At 47.7% G+C, this 12,229-nt stretch overlaps 1 protein-coding gene across 1 annotated transcript in view; it reads left to right on the forward strand.

Annotated features, from left to right (window-relative positions):
- Positions 1 to 217: 217 nt before the first annotated feature.
- Positions 218 to 12,229, forward strand: part of GAREM1 (GRB2 associated regulator of MAPK1 subtype 1) — a 103,160-nt gene continuing 91,148 nt past the window's right edge. The window contains exon 1 of the mRNA XM_037381199.1: positions 218 to 762. Within this exon, the coding sequence (XP_037237096.1) occupies positions 642 to 762 (121 nt within the window). The 5' untranslated portion in view covers positions 218 to 641. The remainder of the gene's footprint in view (positions 763 to 12,229) is intronic.

Below are 12,229 nucleotides of genomic sequence, written 5' to 3' on the forward strand. Positions count from 1 at the left end.
GCACACGCGAGCCCGTGTGCCCAAGGGACGCCGCCCCCCTACCGCGCACGGGCCCGCGGTGGCCCTGGGGCCACTGAACCGCGCCCCCTGCCCCCCCAGCCGCGCTGCCGGGCTCTCCCCGCGCTTTCGCGGCCCGGGCGGTGGGCGGCGGGGCCGGACACCTGCGGGGCCGCCCGACGGCTCCCCCGGCGGGGCGCGGCGCGGCGCGGGCGGGCTGCACGTCGGGCGAGCGGTCGGAGGGTGGAGTGAGAGGGACAGGCTCGGCGGCGCTGCCGGCGGGCGGGCAGCCCGGCACTTTCCTTTTCGGCGCGGGGAGGAGCGGCAGCTGCGCAGGCGTTGCTCGCACCCTGTTGATTAGTCAGTGCTGGGATGGCGCTTCCTGGGCCAGGCGCGGCGGCGGCGGCAGCGGGCGGCCCCAGCCGGTCCCGGGGGGCGGCGGGAGCAGCAGCAGCAGCAGCAGCAACCGCAACCGCCCGGCGGGCCTCCCCTTCTGCCTAGCCCGGCATGTCCCGGGGCGGCCGGCGCTGAGCGAGGCAGGCGCCCCCCGTCCCCCGCCCCGCTGGCTGCAGCCCCGCCGGGTGGGAGCACCCCGCCGGCGCTGCCTGTCTGGCTCCCGTCCCTCCCCTCCCCGGGCCGGGAAGATGGACCCCGGCCCGCCGCTGGGCTGCAGTCTCAAGGACGTGAAGTGGAGCGCGGTGGCCGTCCCCCTGGACCTGCTCGTCAGCACCTACCGGCTCCCGCAGATCGCCCGGCTGGACAGCGGTGCGTGGGGCGGCGGGGCGCGGGGCCGGGCGGCGGGCGAGGCGGGGCGGGCGGCGGGGGCCGCGCCTGGGGCGGGCTGCCGGACCCCCGGGGCGCCCCCTGCCCGCCCGCGGCCGAGGGGGCCGGAGAGCCCCGCGGCTCCCCGGAGCGCGTTCCGTGCCGTCCTTGCACCGCCGCCTGCCGTCACCGGGTGTCGGTGCCAGGCTTCGGCGTGCGGCGGAGTCCGTGCGTGGCTTCCCAGCGAAATACCTGGGCGATACCCCCCCGCCCCCTTACCGTGCGGCCGGGGGGGGCCTTTGCTCTCAGCTGCCCGCCCCTGAGAACTGTCCTCGCAGTCTCAAATTAAACCGTGTAAGGGCATTTTCAGTCCTGGAGACCCAGCCTAGTGATGAAGTGACGCTGCACGAAGGCCAAGTAAGAAGGGAAACGAAATGGCCAAGCGGGCTAAATCCCAAATGTAACACTCCACCAAAAATGCCAGGGACCCGTAAAAAAAGAGGAGTAATGTGAGGAGCCTTCGCAGCCTCCAGATAACTTTTTATGACTGTTTGCTTGGGTGCTCACCTGCCGTCTCCAAGTCTGCAGCTTTTTGTTTACTCCAGGAAATAAGAAACGAGCCTGACATTGTAGTTATGCCAGCAGCATTCCACCTTTCCTAGAGACGCGTCTTAGAAAGTGTCAGCGCAGGGAACTGGGGAAATTCGGGGAATTTTTCATAAAGGTGCAGACAGCTGCTTCGTAATGGTGTGTGCATGGCACGGTAGCTCTGTAAAAGCTGTCCCGACTCTCCCATCTCTTAAGAGGAGGCACAAGATAACTCACAAATCGGGAAAAATTTCCAGGCTTTTTGATTCGTTAGATTATGAAGTCACCTTGTACTTAACGTGCAATAGAACAGTACTCTTTTAAAGTTTTGTATTGATTTCAAAAGTTAAAAATGAGCACAGGCATTGTGTTCTGTTACTCCCCAGCGTGGAGGTCAAGACCAGGATTGCTTTATTGCTTAACTGCAGTTCACATAATCCAGCGATGATTCAAGCTGGGGCTTTTTTGACTTTGTCCCTCGATTGTGCAGTACTTTTCCTATACCTTGTAGTGCTTCCTCAGAGCAGGTGTTCAGGAGCAGGTTAAAGAAAAGCTTCTTTGCCTTTTTAACTGCAGCTGGCTGTTTTCTATACTGTCGAATGTATATTGTCTGTGAGAACAGCAAAGCTGGTACGTTAAGGAGTTCCTCGTGATAATACCTTCTGTCACTATAAAACCAGCTAAGATGGCCTCCAGTCACTGCACTTAAGGCAGTCAATTTACTTGAGATTCCTGGCAGTGGTTCAGGCTTTAACAGGATGTATGTATTGATGACTTATTAATTTCCCTCTCTGCGCGTTATACTTCCCAATCTCCTTGCTCGTCTTGTCTTGCTTCATTGGAAGGGACCTGAAAAAGCTTTGTGGGTAGAGAAAGTTTATGGGTTTTGAGGCAAGTGAATTTTATTTTTTTTTTTGGGTCTTATGCCAGACCTGGTGACGAGAATGTCTCATAACTGCTGGGGAGATGAAGATGTCGTAGATCTTGTGCAAAGGCTTTTTTTGTGCCGTGTGCCACACTTGACGCATATGCACAGGCAAGTGGATGTAAACAGTCCCGAGCTCTTTTGCCTCTGCCCTGAGATGGCCAGACATGAGGCAGCTGTTGGTGTGGGTGTCCTGCGAGTAACGGTTCATCCTCACACTAAACTCCGTGTGGAGCAGGCTCAGGTACAGCACATGGGCTAAGGGCTTTGGGCTGGAACTGGCTGAGGTCTGCCCAGCTCAGCATGCAGGCAGAGGCTCCTGGGTCTGCTTTTACCTACTTGTATAGATGTACTTTTCAACTTCTGGGACTACAGTTGGCAGACGAATCAATATTTTATAAAGAACACGGATGCTATGGTCTTGGTGGTACAACGGGAACACTGTCTTATTTCCAAAGCAGGTTCCCTTGCATTAAGAGAAAGGAACCATGAATCAGCGCGTAGCCTCCTGAAGAAGGAAAGCTGGGAATGTACAATGATTGTGGAAATGACCAGAGCACCCACTGCCCCAGGACGGTTGCTCTGCATCTCTTCCCTTGTCTTGCAAAGCTAACAAGTGGAGTTCTGTCCGAGAATTTCTTGATGCAATACTGAAGAAAATAAATGCAGAGTCCAATCCAAATGCGTGTCATCCAATGCTCAGGAAGTTTAAGGCTGCCTCTGTTAACAAAGTAGTGTCTTGTGACAGTTTTATCAGGATGCAGCTCTTGTCTCCCTCCACACTGCTGCAGGTACAGCCTGCAGATACTCGCTGATGGGCCAGGGTCCAGTTGTGCTGAAACAGCCTTGTCTCTTCTTTAGGTGCTGAATTCCTCTCCAGATCAGTGGGAGGTGCCTGTGTTTCGTGCTGTTGGAAATCAAACCACCTGTAGATGTCTGTCTTAAGTCACCTTCTGATTTTGTGGTTGGCTTCTGTCTGTAGCAGTGAGTTGTTTCTAGGCTGGTTGTTTCAGTCCTTGTGAGGTTTTGTGAAATCCAAAATTCATTTTTTCTGGAGGACTAAGGTGTAGAAGAGGATTGAAAAGCTGGAGATGTATTTTCTTCAGAAGATGCCAGATGAAACTTACTATGTTGTTTCTACATTTCTTAATGGAGCTTAGCACTCGGTGGATAATGTTCTTAGATGATGCCCACAGAAGATCTCTAGTTTTTCACTGTTGCCTCACCTTCAGGCCTTTCAGTTTGAAGAGGGAGAATGAGTATGATGAATGCAGCTTTATTCTTTGAGTTTGGATGTGCAGCTCCTGGAAAAATGCCCTTAAGTAGTTCAGTTTGATTTCTTGACAGGATGAAGTTATGAAATATTTATGCACACTAAATTTGGTCCTCTGCTGAGAAGGGAGAGTTTTTCTTGATGGTATGGGATGAAGGGAGAATGGGGGAAGTAGTCTGTTGTTACATCAAGATATAACTGGAAGTAGTTAGGCATCCTTATCCATCCAGAAATTATATATATATATATATGTCAAATTCTGTGTTTTCAGATGAAGTTTTAATACTGTTTAGTTGTGTTCCAGGTTATACCTTTTGGATGCTATTAAGTCGTCAGTCAAGTTTTGTTTGTTCAAACCTGTTCATGTGTTTTACTATTTTGCTGGTGAATATTGCTATATTAATTGAACAAATAGACTGGGGGGGTGGGGGAAGAAAGCTGTCACTGTTGAGAGAAAGCAAATGTTGTTTTCTGTGGGTCGTCTTCCCCACCCCCCAACCCCCCACACCCCCCCACACCCCCACCCCGCCCAGCATATATAAAGGCTTAAATATTTCTAGAGGATAACTCAAGTACAGAACTGCTAAAAGACTGCTAAACACCATACCAAAGAAAATGAATGGACTTTATCTCACGTTGTGGAATTCACTGAGTGGGCTGTTTCGGATGAAAAGAAGCAAGACTAAAAGCAAGAGAGGAGGGAGCTTTGTGCTGTGTTTTTCCTGTCCTCGCCCCCACTGCTGTCCTGATCTGCTTTGTCACCAGTGGATCCCACCCCAGTGACACTGAGAGGCTTGTGGGTGGGTGCAGTGGGGAGAGATTTGGCTCTGGGAACCCGAAGCAGAAAGAGATTATCTTATCTGAGTGTGGTTGTTTCAACAGGGCAAAAGGTGAGCGTTGCTGGTGAGGCTTTGGTTGTCATGTCTTCATATCATCAGTAAAAAAAGGCTACCTGTGATGCTGTGACTGTGTCTTGTTGCTAATGCTGAAACAATGTTGTGCATGATTATCTCAGGACTTCAAATTTCTAGTAATTATTTTTCTAAGGGTGATTTTGGAGGGTAAGAGAAATGCTGTCAGGGTTTAGATCTGGAAAATGCTAATGCTGCTTTGCATAGCTGAGCTTCAGGCCCAGCTTTTTTTGTAAGCTCACTGGTCCCTTCAGACTCCAGGAGTCTGTTGTTCTTTTTTTTTAGGAGAGCTCCCTTTCCCCCAGCCCCTGTTGCTGTGTTTCCACAAGTAAAGAGCAGCCTTTGCTGGTAGGTAGTTTTCACCCACCGATTGGGTATGAACTGGAAGAGTTCACAGAAATTCACAGCTTGTGTACAAAAGCTGAAGTTTCAGGGATTTAAAGTTTCTGCCCGCAGAGGGCCTGTGGTCCTCTGATTTTATTTGGGTGTTTGTTTGTTGGGGTTTTTTGACAAGGGATAAACATATTTATACATGCTCAAAAAAAAAATAAAAAGATGGTGTTATGGAAACTGCTGTTCTTGGGATCAAAGATAGTGGCACTTGTCCTCAACTCACAGAGAAGCGATTCCCTGCTGCGCATGGTGGGGAAATCATGCTGCTGAACTCTTCTGGAAGGGAGATCGTGGATCGTGATGAGCCACTGAGACTCCAGATGAAATTCTTCTCTATGCATTGTAAATGTGTGGTTGCTGTAAGATGAAATGACAGAATTAGAGGTGGTAAAGAAAGGAGGAATCTATAAAATGGGTAACAATTTAAAGGGTGACTTCTTCTTTCTTTACCCCTGAGTGAACTCTTGTGAGTATCAGCAGTGGGTGAATAGTGAGTCTGTGCTGCTCTTGCTCCTGAGGGATTTTATTTACTTATTTACTTACTGTATTTCAGGTTCTCTTTCTCTCTTCCATTTCAGAACTTTTCATAGTGAGGTCTGTCTACCCATCACATTCAAGGGACTGTTGTTCCCTGCAGCACATTACTGTAGGGCTTATTCCGGTTCCAAATATCTGGAAACTGAGCACCCTCACAGTTTATCAAAGAACATCCCACTCAACAGAACAGTGTGGCCATGTACATAATGAAAATTTTGTATTGCGTCAGTCTACAAATGCGGGTTATCTGTGCAGCTGAACAATACTTTGAAACTACAAAGAGACTTACTCTTTTAAGGTCTGAATCTGCTATCCGTGCTTTAATTGTCTTGAATGACCACCTCCTTTTGAGAAGCTGGTGCAGGGTGTCTCAGTAGTCTGCTATTGAATACATCTTTAAAAGGCATCGTGTGGGGGTAGGGCAAAGCTTTTGAGTAGACCAAGAAAGAGGTTTCATATATGCTGAGACCCTGGGCAATGGCTGTGATCTGATTTCCCAGTCTAGGTGTGGCTGTCTGTTGTGTACAGTGGTGTGGTAGGTGACAGTTCTCATGCATTGGGCAGACAAGTATCTCTGATTTGAAGGCAAAAATCTTCAAGATATACTGTATTCACGTGGCTTGATTTCTTCCTTACGTGCTGAGCAGCTTTGAAACTCCTAGCTGTTTATACTGTGTGTTCTGCCATTAAAGTATAATCTCAGAGACATCTCCTCCTTGCTTTCTCTTCTTTCCTCCTTTACCTTGTGGTCTGCTGTTTCCATCAAGACAAATGAATGAAAAAACAATTGACAGGTTGCCACTAACCACTGCTCCTGGGTTTTTGTTTTGGTTGGGTTTTTTTTTCCCCTTCTGCTGGCAGAGATGTGTTCCAGAAACATTTTAGTGAAAAAGCTTTTAATTCATTTAAAATCTGCAGCTACAGAATGGTGCCTGTGAAGATTATAGTGCCCTCCTGGAGATGGAGGCCAGTAACTTGGCAACACCTATTCCCAGGGGTACCGCAGGCTTCTGATGAGGAAGATAGAGTTCAGTAGCATACCTGTTTTAGACCTAAAAATCTGTGATTTCTTTGAGCTGCTTTCATGTTTGACAACGATTTAATGTACAATAGTGTGTACTGCATGTTTGTTAACTGTTATGCCATTTGTACTATGCTGGACCCTTGGTAGTGGTGTAGAGCTGCTAAGATGCAAAATAGTTGCTTTGCTCTTGTTTCTTACGTAGTTAATAAATGCTCGTATTCTTTTCTGCCATACAGGGTGTGAAACTTACAGCTATTTGTTTCAGTTTCTAAAGTTTTGACTCTTAGGTGAAGCCTTTGTGTACACATGTGGACAGACTCTTCCTGGATAATTCTGTAGTTCAGATATTGGAAGGTGAAACGCTGTTAGTCTTTCCTTAATTGGAATTGAAGTGCTATAACTTGAAAGCCATGGATAAAGTCCTAAAAGGAGGCTTAGTGCCTTGGCTTCTCCCCCCCCACCCCCCATTTAAATTACTTTCAGCTTTCAGGTAAGGCACAAGATACACATAAAATCTAAGGAATTAAGGTGTCTTGAACAGTTAGTAAAATCCTTAATCTTAAAACAAGTGTGGTGTGATGAATCATATGCTGCAGTTGCAAGATGTGGTAGTAAGGAATGGTACAAGTCTAGCATAGGAAAGCAGGGTTTTGTTGTTTTATGCTTTGTCTGTAAGTGGTGTTCTGGAACTAGGTGTTCCTGGCTTCGGTGATTACGTGAATTGGCACTCCCTATAATAGCCCAGCAAAGGCAACTCCAGGGAATATGCCAAGACGAAGTGCTGGAGGATATTGGACAGTGTGATCTGGTGCTCCAGGATTTGATGGAAGTTGTGGGAAGAGCTACAGTGTGTTCCAGTCATTCCAGTGGTGGTTTGTCAGCAGCGAAGGGCATGGGTGTTGCTGTATTTCCTTTTGGCATTAGGAGTAACAAGTTGGTTGGATTAGGGAAGCTTAAGTCTCTCCCCTATAGGAAAATATTCATCATCTTAATGTGGATTGCATATGACTCAAAACCAACCTTCATAAAACCCAGTAAGCCAATATTTCAAGTCTGAAATGTTTGCTTTTAATGGTGCTACCCTTTGGAATGAGTTTTACATAGCATTTGTGGTCAGTGATTTTCATACCATTTGCAGTATGAAAAGCTTGTGGAGCTGACTTCCCTGCCCCTCTCCCTGTAAGCCACATCTGCTAATCTGAAGGCCTAGTGCAGAAATGAGTTGTATAAGCAGATTGAAGAATGTGTCTTTGCTGAGAATTGGGTCCACATCTGCTTTGCAGTCTTTGTGACAGTTTGTGTGTCAGTATAAAACTGCTAGTATTGCAGCTTTGCCAGGGCACCTGCATGCTTGGCTGATACATGGCATCAATAAGAATAGCTGCTCTGTCTTGGTATCTCCTGTACTGCTGCATGGTGTATTGCCCCGTCAGGCTTGTTGGTGTGAGCTGGGGGGGGGGGTAGAAGCGTCTTCCTGGGAGTGGCGAGGGTTTGGAGTCCAGCCTCCTTGTCCCATAGTTTGCTTTGGCTTTCAGTTTGTGCAGAGGGGTGATCAGGAACTTGGCCTTTGGAAAGAGGTCAGTGGAATGTCTGTCGGGGAGGTGGCGGTGGGGAGGAGGTGTAACTGTTCAGCTCATGCAAGGCATTAACACCAATAGCTACTGCAGCAGCTGACTATCTGTGGGAGAAACGGGCATAGAGCTGTTATAGAGGTTGCACGCGGGGAGCAAGAATTGCCAAATCCTACAGACATCTCCCAGCCAAGTTTGTTGTGAGGAGGGAGATGCTTCAGATTCTGCAAAATGCACATCAAGTGTCTGGATCGAGCCATGACGCAGACCTGAAGTGACTAGTGAGAGCTGCCAGAGCTGTGGGTTTGGGGAGCTGGGGGAGCCCTGTGCCAATGGCTGCAGCGTGTGCACACCCAGGCAAGAGCTAGTGTGCTGTCAGCAGAGGAGTGGATGGTGACTTTTACCAGGAAAGATAGCAAATCTTGTGGTGGGGAAGGTCGCTTGGAGCTTCCTGGAGGTGCAGACCTTCAGGAAATGCAAAATTGTTTGGAAAGTGCTCTTTTTGTTTCTCGACTTTTTCTTTCCTTGTGTTGTAACTGGTGCAAGTTGTAATCACAGAGAACTCGGACTTGTGTGTGTTTCCTTGGGCGTGAGGGTGTCGCTGGGCTTCTAAAGGGAACCAAGGATAAAGATCTAAATACACTCTCAGAGGCTGGAAGATATCTGAGAGCTCAGCCTGATGAAGTTGATACTGGAATTGCTTCATGACAGGGCTGAACCTTAGTGACTCAAATGTAAATATTACATAAAACACAACATGCTGCAATCGTATTTGTGAAACGAGCAGGGGAAGCGTTTCTGGTGAAGTGGTGGCAGCAAGGAAGTTGGGAAGTTTCTCCTTACACTCGGAGCTGGGGATGTGGGAAGAAAAGCTGAGTAAGGGACTAAAAGCCCCCTTCGACAGGCCAGTGTGTGCCATGCATGCTCTGCTTGCGATCTCTGCTCCTTTGTGGCAAACATGTACCTGGCATGGGTGAGGACGTAGCTTGATGGATGGCAGGTTTGCAGGGAAAGGCTGGGAGCTGTGGCTGCCTGCACACCGGCCAGGGTTTGGTGCAGAGATGTGTGTCTTCCGAAGGTGAGGTGTTAGATGCAAGGCTGTGTGGGGCTACGGTTCCCCTCTGCAAGAAAGATATGAGCTAGTTGGAGCAAGTCTAAGAGGTGAACCACCCTAAACTGCTTATTCATGCTGTCCTGAAGTAAGACACTCTGTGCCCAAGACTGACCTGAAGGTACGGGTGGAGGAAGGTCCCTGCGTCTGCCTGAGCAATCATTTCAAAATTGCGCCTGCTGGCCTTGCCTGAGCATCCCCCCTCGCCATGCTGCCATGGACGCTGCCCAGCGCTGAAGCAGGCTGGACTGCCGGACTGGAACTGCACGCTTGCCTTGCAGCTGGGTTTGTAAGAGTTACACAGTCTAAATACTCAGTTACTAAATTACTTCCAGGAACTGTCTCAAAGTAATCCAGAAATGCTCAGATAGCCCTTCCCGTGTGTTCGTTTTTCTGTTTGCAGTTGTTACTGTTCTTCCAACTGACAGTTTTATTTACTTGCCCCACTAAAAGCAAGCACTGACTATTCTTGTTGCTTCCTGGCACCTCATCGTTTTGGAGATGAAAGGCAGAAGACGGGCAGGGAGATAAAGGAAACTTTTTACCTAAGTGTGTTGCGGGGGGAACACATGTACACAGATGTTTTCTTCTTGTCCATCTTTTCTGTTGCGTCTTTCAGCGGACCATTTCTGGGCATGGTTGGCTTCAGGGAGACCTTGGCTCCAGTCTGCATCATGCAGTCCATCCCTCAGGCTACTGTCCTGCACCTGTGGGCTTTCAGTAGTTGCAAGTTATCTGCAGTCATTTCCAAGGTTGCTGTAAGGTAAAACACCCGGTACTGCCTAGCAGTAGCAGAATGGAGTGGTGCAAGGAGCTCCTGTTTTTCTGTTATCCTTTCTTGCCTTCAGGTAGGGTAGTCCTTCCTTTCACCTCTTCCAGCATTACTGGCACGTTGCTGTTTGTTTTCTTGTGCTGTCCTCCAACTTCTTGCACTTCTTGCTTCTCCATCCCTCCGTGCTCTGGTTGGTCTTTTCCCTCCATGCCCTGGTCGGTCCTCCCCCCCCCCCCACTTGAAGGAGATCGGGGTGTTTCTTGGTCCAGACAGCAGCATAATGCTTGGCTGTGCACATACCAGGAGTGACAGTTGTGTGTGTGCTACCAGAACTGAAAAACAAGCAGGGAATTTTGTAGGGACTTGAAAGTTTCTGGTCATTGAGACCAGAAATTGGAACTGCAACTGGTTGGAAGGAGACAGACGTTCTGGGTTTCACTGCAGAGAGGTAGGTGGTTTATATTAGTGTAGATAACATGGGGTCTCCCTCTCTGGAGTCTTACACTTTGCTGTTGACGTGCTGTTTTGTTTAACTTCAGTAAAGGGAGTTTTGCTGGCAGGACTCAGACGTGAATTGGTAGGCTTTGCATGTCATGCTTCCTTTTGTCAGTCAGCACTGACTGCTTGCTCGACTTACAGAAAGTGACTGGAGAGGCTCTGTATTTGTAAGAATAATAGTCATCCTTGTCCGTTTGTTACACAATGTGAGTAGCCAGAAGGAGAACGTTGAGTATATATCCTCGTTGGAAGACTGGTTTCCAAAACACAAAATTATTACTGCTTCTTTCTTAACAGTTTTGTTCAGGCTTCTATTTACTAAAAGGTCAAAAAGCCCCTTTTTCTCTTTGAAGGGGGGCATAACCACACACATTGGGTAATATCTAAAGTCTTATTTCAGTTGCAAGCATGTATTTTCATTATGGTCAGACTTTTTTTCTGTCTTAGTCTCCAAATGTAAAGCTACATTATACACATAGCAGGAAAATATAGAAAGCATTGGTGTATATGTGACTCGGAGAGATGATAGGATTCCATAGGAAAACAGGAGATGTGACTGGCTGCATGGGTGTTGCTGCAGTCATTGTAGCCAGGATGTGGCTGTAGACAAACAGCAAAGCTGCAGCACTGCTGCAGCAGAATGTAGGGCAAGCTGGAGGAAAAGATCATTTTTGTTGTGTGTTTTATGGGTTGCACTGTCAAATATCATTTGGGTGCCTGTCAATGTATAACAGAATATCTTAAGACCAAGTGGCCTGTGGGCAAAGATAAATGTGCCCTCAAGGGGAAAGTGAGGCATGATGGGCTTTTCTTCATTCTGTGTTCTGCATGCTGCTCACCAGTAGAAGCTTTCCTCTTCACAGGAGGAGTTTTGGTTTTAGTTTTTGTCTTCTAAAGAAGATAAAAATATTATGAAAGGGATATTATTCATGTATCCCTTATGTTTTATTAAAAAGAAAGGTATTCTTTTTATACCTTACAGTTGAAGTGTAGATTTCTCTGAAGCAATGAAAATAAATTGCATTCAGGGTTAGGACCGTTCTTGATCAGAAAAGAATTAGGTGCAGCTTTGATTGCATTCCTCGTGTTAGTATTCCCATATTGCTCAGATGCTCTTCCTGTACCAGGATGTAACCAAGCAGGTGCCTTATTACAGTTGAACATCTAAAATTTCTGTTGTGTGTGCAGTCAGCCCATGTTTGAAGAGGCGTTACCCTCTTATTAGTGATACTCAAATTTTTCCAGGTTGAGCTGAAAGGGTAGGACAGACACACAGCTCAAATGCAAAGGCAACAGCAGCCCCAGCAAGCAGGTGCCACGTGTGCACGACCAGTTAGTGTCTGCAATGTCTATAAGGGCATGGGGAGATGGGCCAGGCCATTGGGCAAGCAGACAGGTGGCAACCTAACCTCCGAGCAGAGCTGAACTTCTGCTCGCTTCCAGCTGTTTTGATTCTGTCCTTAACCCAGGCTGCACCAAAAATCAGAGACAAATTGAAGTGTAATGGTGAGTTCTTTCAAAGCCAAAGAAAACTATGCTTGAGCAGCTCCTGCATTTGGGCAGCTTTATTTTTAATTGGGAGCTTACCCCAGATGCCCCAAGTTCAAACAGGGATCACTGCTGTGCAACACAAAGCAACGTAGTGTCTCTTTAGGACTTGGGATATATAATGAGAGGACTGAGCATGTTTACTTGGATGCTATTTTAAAATATCATCTAATTATAAATAATTGTCAATGAGAGCTCCCCAGCTCTTATGCTGTGCCCAGGAAGTCTGAATGAATAGGCTGCTTCTCTGTCTGCCAGGGCAATCTAGAATCAGATTCTAGGCCTTAAATCCATGAGGTTGGTAGGGTTAAAATTTTCT

This window comes from Falco rusticolus, chromosome 3 (genome assembly GCF_015220075.1).
Source record: "Falco rusticolus isolate bFalRus1 chromosome 3, bFalRus1.pri, whole genome shotgun sequence".
In the NCBI taxonomy this organism is placed as follows: domain Eukaryota; kingdom Metazoa; phylum Chordata; class Aves; order Falconiformes; family Falconidae; genus Falco; species Falco rusticolus.